Source organism: Archocentrus centrarchus, chromosome 9 (assembly GCF_007364275.1).
Source record: "Archocentrus centrarchus isolate MPI-CPG fArcCen1 chromosome 9, fArcCen1, whole genome shotgun sequence".
NCBI classification, from domain to species: domain Eukaryota; kingdom Metazoa; phylum Chordata; class Actinopteri; order Cichliformes; family Cichlidae; genus Archocentrus; species Archocentrus centrarchus.
Window position 1 is genome coordinate 14,008,509 of NC_044354.1, and position 11,186 is coordinate 14,019,694.

Consider the following 11,186-nt stretch of genomic DNA (forward strand, 5'->3'; position numbering starts at 1 on the left):
GAGAGAGACAGAGACAGAGGGAGGGGCAGGAAAGCCAAACAGAAAGCGAGAGGGTGACAGGAAGAGAGAGGAAGAACGAGAGCTGGTGAGAATATACGGGGCTGGAAAAAAAAAAGAAAAAGAAAGAAAAACACACTATAGTCAGTTCACACCAAGAGGCAGGAAGCAGAGTGAGGTAGGCTCGATGAAAAAAATAAAATAAAGAGAAGATTGTTTAAGCGGTTATCCTAATCTGGCCTCTCTCCATCTTTTTAAATATGCCTAAGGTTTCAGGACCTTGGACAGAGCTCTCCCTTTACAATAAAAGGTAAGAAAGAGGTAAGAGGTAAGAAAAGGATGAAAGAAAGAAAAATAAATCAAGCAAGAAGATAAAATTCCAGTTTACTCACACATGTAACCAGTCAGTTTAAGTTAAAAATTCACTGACAGATGTACTACTCATTGACTAAACTGCAGATCAGCGCACTTCTTTTTGAAAACTCAAGTTTCACATCGGTGTCTGATGCCGTTACTCTTCTGCCTACCTGAGTCGATGACTGCTTCCTCATTTAAAAAACAAACAAAAACAACCTTCCAGTATACATGTTCAGTATCCACTAAAAATTTACTGAGGAAAATTTAGCTTGTGCTAAATTTACAGGCTCAGAAGTGTCAGGCTGTGAGCCCACTTTCACAAGCTGAAGACGAGGCAGAGGAACCCATGAGAGAGGACACACTGAAATGCGGGGAAACACTGCCACCTGCTGAACCCACATGCCTCTGATTTCAGCAAATAGTCTCAGTTAGAAACCCAATCTCAGCCTAAATTAAAACAATACCCACATGGGAAAAAGCAGGCAAAGGAGAAGGCTCGTAAATGGAAAAGCAGCAGATGTGACACCAGCATCGATTGAGGCAACTGATTCAGAGCTCTGATCAGGTCGAAACAAGACGAAACTCATGGCTGACAGACAGAGGCTTACAATGCAGTAAATTATACAGTAGATGAATGGATGTAAAGACTTAAAAATTACACTGCGCTGCATGTCTAAGCAAAGCAATTAAATAGTAGGCTGTGTCAAGGATTTCATGGTATCAGTTCTGCTCTGTATTGACATGCAAGTCACGTGCTCAGGACTTACACTGTACTCCCCTGAGGAGACTGATGGCAGAGACAGAAAGGGGAGGGAAAGTTAATAAATGTAGGCGCCTGGTCACTGATCCATGTTTGTTCATGGACAAAGAACAAGATGCTCTGCATTAGGCTGGAAGGAACACAGTCTACAAATGTAATTTTGACGCTTTTACTGACATACAGAAATTTAGTGCTATATAAAAGCAGTACTCTCAGTAGAAGTAGCATTACAAGATAATTAATTTTCCTCTAGAAGTTCTCACAGTGTCCTTTTCTCACATTCTCTTAAACTGTCCTCCTACAGACTCGCTGTGAAAAATAATGTAAGAAAAAATAAATCATAAAGCACTACTCACTCAGAGTTTAAACAAAGTGCATATGATTCATTGCTTTGTAAAGTAAAAGTCTAATATATGGCAGGTAATTACAGCACTTGGGCAGCAAATAGTGGAGATTTCAAGTTCCACGATTTTAGATAAACCATTTAACAAAGAGCTTAATAGGCTCAGACTGACAGTTTTCAATCTCTGTCATTTATATCAGCAGCACACCTGGAGTGATTAGCACACAAAAACCAATGCAGAGCCAAGATGAACACAAACAGGTGCCTTTTTCTGTGACTTAATGCTTTTAAATGGCCATACATTCAGGATAATTACACAGCCTATTTTAAAGGTTACCTTCTGTGGCTCTTAACTAAAAAAATATAACTGCTAATGGTGTCTTTGTGGTGATCTCAGCTTGCACCTGAGACTTTTAAAGTTAATACAACCCATCTGTGAAACAGGAGATGTCGGATTGAAAAGGTAAGCGCCGAAGAGCAGAGACATTAAAAGAGAGAGATATGGCACTCAAAGAATCCTGAATTGAAATATATTAAATCTAATTGAGAAAGAGCAAATATGCTGGTTGAAGTGTATCTACAAGAGGGAATAATGACTTTTTAAAACCTTCTTTGGGGTAAAGAAGGTTTTAAAAACTTTTTAAAGTGGGTTTGACCACATGCAGTTTTTATGTCCCAGTGCTCACTGAAATTAAAAGTTAATTTAGATAACACTTCAAAATAACTGCCCAAATAAATGACCCGAGCTATTCAGCTGCTAAGTAGAGAGACTTGAATTTAAAAGGACTTTGCTGAGAAGGCACAAAAAGAGTGCTGTGTTGCATTATGGGAACTGTAGGATCCAGCATTTCTGGAGTTCGAGCCAACCTATGGATTAAAAAGTCGCTGCGTGTGCTGTTTTGATTTTGTGTGTGTGTGTGTGTGTGTGTGTGTGTGTGTGTGTGTGTGTGTGTGTGTGTGTGTGTGTCAATAGACTGGCATTCATATGGCAGTTTCCTGGTCTTACCGATCACTCAAAGCATTTTTAAACATTAAAAAAAAAGCTTCTGGCATTCATGTACATAGTCCTACAGTGAGTGTTTCATCACACACTGATGGATATTACACCGTGGATAACTGGTGGCAGTGATGTTCATGTTCATATACAGTTTAAAATCTGAAGAATGAGCAAACTTGCACAGTAAGTCATAATTCTCTCACCACTGTCCTCTTGATCTCCTCTCTTAAATGAGAAAAAACTAATACTTCTAGTAAACATGCCTACATGGGCCTTTTTATGATAGCTTCCATATTATTTTATAGTGGTGTGGGGGTTAGCATTGTTTCCTCACAGCTAGAAGGTCTGGGTTCGAATCCACCTTGGCCTGGGCCTTTCTGTGGGGAGTTTGCATGTTCTCCCCACATCTGTGTGGGTTTTCTCCTGGTTCTCCAGTTTCCTCCCACAGTCCAAAGACATGCAGTTACTGGGGGTTAGGTTAATTGGCAATTCTAAATTGCCCATAGGTGTGGATGTGAGCGTGAATGGTTGTCTGTCTCTTTGTGTTAGCCTTGCAACAGGCTGGCTACCTATACAGAGTGTACCCTGCCTTTTACCTTTTACAGCTGGGAAAGGTTCCAGTTCCAGCCCCAGCCCCTGAACAGGATAAGTGGAAGAGGATGGATGGATGGATGGATGGATGGATGAAAATGTTGCTAATCTTTCACAAATACATCATTTTATTAACATTTACTTAAAACACCATTTATAAATGTGTCTTTTTACAGCTATAACTAGTCTTGGCTTAACGTCCTTTCAAACAAACAATCATATTGCATCTTTCAAGCTTTCCCGGCAGTCTTTTTAAAAATCATTATTAAACAGCAATTGTGTTTTTTGTCTATTTCACCCACTCTGGCTGATAAACTACTAGTAAAACACCAGGGAAAACATACTGAGCAAAAACAGGTTAAAATACACAAAGAAGGACATGTTCTGTGAAGAGACATTAGAAAATAAAGGATATCAAACCGTGGTGGCACAAAAGCTTTAGCTGGACGTCAGCACAATTGAACTGGCCACCCAAAAATGCACACACACACACACACACACACACACACACACACACACACACACACACACACACACACACACACACACACACACACACACACACACACACACACACACACACACACAGGTGGTCAGTAGCTTAACCTTTTCAAAACACAAATATACAAGCATTCCTGTCCTGCTTACTGGAAGTGATGAGCTGAAAAGCTCTCACATCCCCCCTCCAAGTCTATATTTAGTGAACTGACTTCCAAATGAAGGCCAGAGCAATATATAGCCTTTCTCAGTCTCTGTAGGCCCTGTCTACAAAACACTCAGGCAGAGACACTCTGGGATGATGCCAGGGTGAAACGTGAAGAAAAACAGCCCTCCCAGACTTTTCCCACAGCCTTTGACCAGAAACATTTAATACAACCACACAAGAATAAGCCCCCTTGGACAGGAGAGTGTTCTGTTGACAGGAGGAGGCTGAATGGAAGCTCAGTTCTCACAGTGTTATTAGCATACTCCAGTATGTTGACTAAGTAGACAGCGCTGCCCTCTCCTGGCTCACGATGGAATGTGAATGACATTAAAGAAGCAGGACTGGACTGAAACAGCAGCTGTGCTGAATATCAAATAGCACTGGACACTGGAGACCAGGAAAATCAAGTATATCCAAATTTCTAGGCTGGCCTAAGAACTGTGCAGAACACTGCTGGATCAATAGTGAATTTACTATAGATAAACAAGACAAAGGCACACTCTTATTTTTGCTCAGACTGATTCAATTCAGCTTGTTACCTATTGATTCTCACCAGTAACACCTTGCACCAGTGGCTAATCACATCTTACCCGCATTATGTTTGCACATCTACCACAAGTAGTGTGTCGTGGAGCTCAGATTTTCTATTCAAATACCTGGGTCCTACAACTGTTCTTACCAGACTGATCGTTCATCATGCGGATGGCTTTAGCTTTGGCCAGCTCCAGTGCCGTGACCCATCTCTGCCGCTCCACTTCTGTGCTGGCCTTCAGATGGTAAGTGCGGCCGCCGCTGCTCAGGACAATATTGCAGGCATCCTCCGTGTCGATGTGTGCAGTTGCCAGGTTTATTGTTCCACGGCACGTATGGGCCATCTCTGCCTGCGTCCTGCAACAAAAACACCAGGTAGAAAAAGCTGAAGACTTGTTTCTTTTTTGTCTTACAATCACATCATTCAAACATAACATTGCAAATTCATATTCATACCCGTTACAGCAGGCGATGCAGGTAGGAGAGTGGCCACTAAGCACAAGCAGGGAGATAAGGAGGAATGGTGGACAACCACGGTGATTATGTCACTTTTTAGTATGCAAGTACACCACATACACTCACTCACGAAATTAAACCTGCATACAAATGGAGCTTCTAATTCACTCAGCATGACCTGACTGCCCTGCTGTGAGTGTGTTGAATTGTGGGTATCTGGGTAGCCTCTAAGTCCAACTGTTGCACATAACAAGGCCTTTGTCTGACCAAACACAAGCAAACAATGAAGGACAGTGTGAACAAAGAGAACAGAGTGTGAGAGGAGGTAAAAACGAGACAGCGATAGTAGGGAGGCAGAGCCAAAGCAGCAGGACAAGAGATTAGAACAAAGGGTAAAGGGAACACTGGCTTGTATCAGTTTATGCCAATATGCATTGTGTAAATCTTTGGCAAAATTATACTGCAGTGCTGTTCATGGCTTAAAACAACACAATTGTTCTGCATATACTTAAGGCAAAAAAAAAAAAAAATCTGTACTTAACTGAAGTCTGTGCATTCTGTAATTACTTCTGAGTAAATGAAATTCAATTAAAAAAAAAAAAACAAGACAAAATATTTTTATTACAATCCTGGTGATTTACCTTGGGAACAAAGCCAAAAAGCATATACTGTGTACATGTTTTAGATATTTTTCAACAATGTGGTTGCAAATATGTAAAATATGTAAAGGACGCTGTACATTTTCTAAAACAGACAAATACAGAAGATTCATTTTGAACAGTATCAGTAAGGCAACACCATTTAAATGAGGTTCATGTTACTACAACTAGTTTTTGATGAACTAAAAAGAAAACATTCAACAGAAACTATTTACGTAAAATTCTGTGTTGGAAAACCAGCTCCCTGACATTTTGTTGCAGTTAGACAAGATGAACTGCAGGGCATAGCTGGACCCTCGTGGCCTTTGGAAGGTTTTTCAGTCCAACCACAGACTGCTGATTTTGCTGATTAATGGCCTCAACCAGGGACCAGTAACTAATCAGCAAAATCATATGCTCCACCCGCTCTTGTGAAGTGCAGAGGTTGTGTCAAATAAAACAGATGCTCAGCCTTCTATGTCACATGTCTGCCTGCTCATACCCTTGGAAACAGCCCCTTTGACGCATGCAGCCGTGCAATCATGTGAATTTGTCTGTGGGTCCTAACATCCTTTCATCCATCCTCAGTGAGCTCTCCCTGCCACAAGCAGCTGTCTCCAAGCAGCACTAAGCTCTTGAGCAGCTCCAGTCTCAGCTGACACTAGCAAGGTGGTTCCCGCCTTATTAAGTGAGAGTCTGAAGTGTATTTAAAAGTTCTGCCAGGCAGCGACTTCCCTTATACAGCTTCTACTGGCTGAAGTCAAGTCTTGTTATAATGCCAGTCTGGAACAAGTGGTTCAGTGTACCACTCTTCTGCTGGCACTCGGTGCACATCAGTTGCGCAGACAACACCGCACTGTGGCCATGCGAAGCAGAGCGAAGGGCAGCCAGGGATCCTGAACAGCCCAGATTTCAGCAGAGCTCAGCTGCAGAGTCCTGGATTAAATGGGTCAATGAAAGGAATGCGCTGTTGATGAGTAAGATGAGATCCACAACTGATCGCTTCTGCCCTGTGGGGAGGCGAGGCCATGCAAAGGCCATGAAATTATACAGTCTAGGAAACTACAAAGGAAGCTGGGAAAGAGAGATAAGAACTACAGGGGTGTCAAGGCACATGTAGAGGGGAAGGGCAAAGGTGAGTGGAGCTGCTGCTGCAGGCATGAGAAGGGTCCTGCATGTTGCGCTCAGCCAGGAGAGAATTGCAGTGCTTTACCTGTCAGTCCCCTGCGCACAAATCCTCATAAAACACAAATCCACCGATCTGGAGCATGTAATGACAAAACAACAACCAGTGAACAACATAGAACAGACGGCCGTAAGCATGAAGAGACACACAAAGACAGGCAAGCGAGCACCCAGTGCATGAGAATGCATAGTAGACAGGTTTTATTTTGGTTGCGGGCCTATCGCAAGACACGGAGGGAGAAATGCTGGCGACTATGTCATGCTGATGGAAGAAAAGAAAGATAAGGGAACCAAAGCAATGATATTACCACATGGATGGTGTGACATGACTTGCTGAAAAACTGAAACAATAAGATGCTGAGAATGTGGCCAGAGCCCCTGCTCTCTTCAGCATCGCTCTGCTGCCCTCGGCTACACATAAACACACACAGATCACCCGGACAGACACACACGCTGAGACATTTTCACATGTACACGCTTTTGCCCAATGCAACTACCAAAAATGAGCCCATTAACAAGATTAGATCACCGCGGCAACATCTCTTTCTCCAGCCACTCTGCTGATGTGTCAGAATAGTGAACAGGATTCAGGCCAGGCTTTACCCTCCAGCTGGGCCGAAGGTTGGCCGGCTTCACCGCTCCCTCTCTCTCCCCGCATCCCTGCACCCAGGAGCTGAGTGTGCGCGCTGTAACGCCAAAACCTGACTCTCCAAAAGAACACAGACGGTGCTGAACCCCCAGTGAGCACTTAAATTGATACCATCTAGTCACTCTCCAGCAGCTGAGAAGAAACACGGAAGGCCTGATCTACGATGAAAGGCAATGCCGGATTTACTTACTGATATGGTAGCTCCAATAGCACTCAAAGCTTTAATGCCCTGTAATCTTCCCTAACACACCAAGCTGGATATATTTTAAGAGGTGAGTATTAAAACTGTGAGGAAAAGTCAATTACCAATAAAAAAAATTATAAAGCTCTTGTCACGTGTCCTGTTCTGCTCAATGAGGATCTAGTGAAATAAAACAAAAACAAAAAGTCACAAACCTGAAGCAGAATAAAAACCAGACAGAACGGCAGTGTCACCACCATAAGCAATCAATAACTGATGCATTGTTGAATCTCTATAAAACTCACTACAATTTAACAGGTGCAAGTGCTGAGTGTGTCAGTTGGCCCACAGAGTCGAGCCATTTCTTATAGCCCAGCAGTTGCTTCGCAGCACCAGCTCAAAGAACCAAGCTGCTGCTTTGCCAACAGCAGACCTGAATGAAAGGAATCCTTTGGAGTATTGACTAGTCTTAATTGCCATGTCCCTCAGTACTGATTTATCACAAGTACAAAATACCCCTTTTTTTTGGGGGGGGGGGGGGGGGGGGGGGGGGGGGGGGGGTATGGCCTGCATACCGAAAAGAAAAAAACTAATTATTGTAGGATAGGCTGCATCCAATTTGATGAAAGTTGCCTTTGCTTTGAAGTGCGCGATACTGTTTAATGTGTTCTGAATCGTCTTTCCATTAAATCAGATAAGACGCTGATGCAAAGTGACACTGTGTTTCTTCTGATGTTTCAACTTAAAAACAACAAATAGTTTGAAGACCCATTAACTAACACAGCGTCTCATTTACCCAAATGTTTCCCCTTTACTTTGCTCAGAAAAAGAAGCGCAGAGAGTCAACCAAAGAAGGCGCACACAAAGCCTGAAGTCAGACAGGCACAATGTGGTCTACCAGGCAGACAGCGGCGGAGGGGACAGCTCGTTCGCTTCGCTGCGTCTGTGCTCAGATGTCGACAGGCTACCTTTACTCTAGGGACAGCAGTCACCTTACAACATAATGGACTATTAATAGAGGTTGGAGGCAACAGGCGTGTTTCCTTTCACCAGAAGCACAGGCAGGTGTAGAGCTTTGTCTACCACACCTCTGTCAAATAACCCTGCTGGCAATAAAAGACAAAGAGTCTCCTTCAGAAAGCGTGGCAAGGCTGCAGCGTTGCATGAAATGGGCTGAAAAGGCGATTTGATCATGTATCTGCCAGCGTACTGAGCAGAGAAAGCTCTCTATTCAGTCTGCATTTATGGTGTTGAAGCAGCAAGAAAACATCATGAGTCAGAAGTTTGCCTCACAGGCAGGGGATGCAGACTCAACCCCCATACTGATGAGCATTCACCATGCAGGAGAGCCTTTCAACAAGGCAGTGAATCCTTTCCGAGTTTCTTTTGCACTCTAACCTCCCAATTAAAGATGACATTTAAAAAGACGTTAACCCCAAGGGATCAGCTTAAGAGTCACATTATTTTATCGCCGCAAGCAATTACAGTGTGCATTAACACATTATACCAGAGCCATCCGAGTTGTGAACGCATTTAAACTTCACAGGGACGGCTTGGACTCGCAGCACGGTGAGCAGAAGAAGGTTAAACTCCATTAGGTACACCTTCATTCTTTAATTAGGGAAATTGGGTCAGATAGGGTGAAGAACTGTTGCTGCAGATACTCTGACCAAAAGGTCCAACTGTTGGGTCTGTTCATTCAGCTGACATAAACACTTTGTTAGCACAACAGGCATCAACATGAAGTTCAAACTGCTGAACCCTTCTGCGTGCATCAAGGGCAGATAAGGCAGGATGTTGCAGTGTTGAAAAAAAAAGCTTAGTGATAGCAGGCAAACTGGTTCAACATGCAACAGCCAAGCAATTAAAGTGAAAATGAACTACTTTTGCCTAACAAAACAGCAGCTGAAGATCCGGCTTTCCACCTACAGGTCCCACCCCCCATTGTCAGCAAATCAAAGGAGTTCAGGGGAAACGCTGTGGAAAACGCTTGGAGAGCTGAGATCATGTCACGAAAGGCAGCGTGACTGTTAATTCGCCTATACAAGCAAGTCTTTAATTCTTGCTGCTGTTGCTAAGGTGATTTCTTAGTTGTGACAGGCTTTAAGTTCAAGTCATAAAGTATAAATCCTCGTTATTAATAAAGACTCCTCCATGCTGGAGCAAACTGAATCATATACACTTGTTACCCTGCGACCTGACACGCTATACAGTCCACTCAGCGCGCTCGCGTTTGAGCCTGAACACCTGCACCTGCGGAAACATGACTCCCGCGGAGGAAGCACCTGATCCACAGGTGCGACGCTGTTGAACAGCTAACATTAGCTCGCAGCTAGCAGGCTGACTGTGTGACAGGAGCGAAAACAGGAGGATGATGATAGCGACCTTCTCTTGCGTCGTATCCCGTTACAGTGATCACTACTTAGTAGCTCGGCTCAGTAACGTGAGCACGACGCAATGAATGAAAACACTTTGAAAAGTAACGTGACGGCTATTTGAGAAGGTGACAATGATATAAAGAGAAATATTCAGGGCGTAGGGATGATTAAATTTATTTTAAAAGCGGCTGGACATCCTGTGGTGTTGGCATCTCCGGGCGGACAGCTGGATCTGCAGCCCGCCTGACAGCTCATGACAGGAGGCTAGCGTGCTAGCTTAGTGTGCTAACTAACGTCTGTCCCTGCTGTTGACATGATTCCCGACTTAATTAAAAGACTATCTGCCCTGTACATCTCCGCCTGCCTTTCCGCGCTCTCCTGTCTGTTAAAGCACACTGTTTCTTTCTCCTCCGTCAGCTCTGGCGGCTAGCTTTAGCCTGCTGCTAACCAGCTGAGGCAGCCAGCTGTAGTGATGCGCTGACACAGAAATAAGAGACACCATGAGCCCAAGTGGCGCTGATATTTTGGGGGGGTGGAAATATACACACCGTGTGTACAATATTTACCTGTAATACGACAGCAGGCCATTGCTGAGGACAAACCATCGGCGTTGGTAGCCTTTCAGATAATTGGTCCATTTAAAAAGCCAGCCTTTGTAAGTATCCGACCCTGGTGCCGGGGCCGCGGCAGAGGCGGATGCCGAGCCCTTCCCTTGCTCGCTCATCCTCGGCTCCGCCGCACGCCAAAGGGTGCAGGATAAACCGGCAGCAGCGGAGACAGGGACACTACCCCCACACGGACTACCAGGGCGAGGACGTCGGCACTGACAATGAGATCGACGGAAGAGGGTCCGGTCTGTGGCGAGAGAAACCACCGTAAGCCCCCTTCACATGACGCTGGAATGGACACCGGAGGAAGGACGAGAAGTGATGCCAAGACACTTTGCTGATGCAGACTGCAGAGGATTCAGAGCACAGAGCTTGACTCGATAGAAGAGAGTTCTTACATGGTCTCAGCGTAACCTGATAAGGCTGCCATCAAACTAAATTACCTACATTACGACACTGATAAACAGTTTATGGCAGCAATTTTAGGAGCCAGCGGCCGCTAACCTGGTCATTCGGTGTGGATTGAGTGGGAGTGCCCTCTCTTATGAATTCAAGTCTATAATTCAGACCCGCACCACGTGACTTTGTTATCTAAACATTCCTAAACATTTGACATGCGGTTTTGGCTCCTGATTTTAGCCCCAATACTATCAGATGAGTACAGAGATGTAGGGCAGATAAACTAAGTTAACCATTAATGTTATTAATTCGACCTGTTCGTTTGCTTATAATATAGGTCCTAATTAATCCGTGGCACCGGTGCACATGGTTGTGAAACACTTTTAGCACCCTTTCACTTGTGAAAAAGT

At 44.0% G+C, this 11,186-nt stretch overlaps 1 protein-coding gene across 2 annotated transcripts in view; it reads right to left on the minus strand.

Moving 5' to 3' along the window:
• osbp2b (oxysterol binding protein 2b) overlaps positions 1 to 10,700 on the minus strand; it is a 47,823-nt gene extending 37,123 nt beyond the window's left edge. The window contains exons 1-2 of one of the 2 annotated variants that reach the window (XM_030737553.1): positions 10,336 to 10,700; positions 4,431 to 4,639 (exon numbers count right to left, since the gene is read on the minus strand). In XM_030737553.1, coding sequence (XP_030593413.1) covers positions 4,431 to 4,639; positions 10,336 to 10,493 — 367 coding nt within the window. In that variant the 5' untranslated portion in view covers positions 10,494 to 10,700. Of the gene's footprint in view, positions 1 to 4,430; positions 4,640 to 4,738; positions 4,836 to 10,335 lie in introns of those variants that run through there. The other variant, XM_030737554.1, reaches the window with a different exon arrangement.
• Between the last annotated feature and the right edge of the window lie 486 nt (positions 10,701 to 11,186).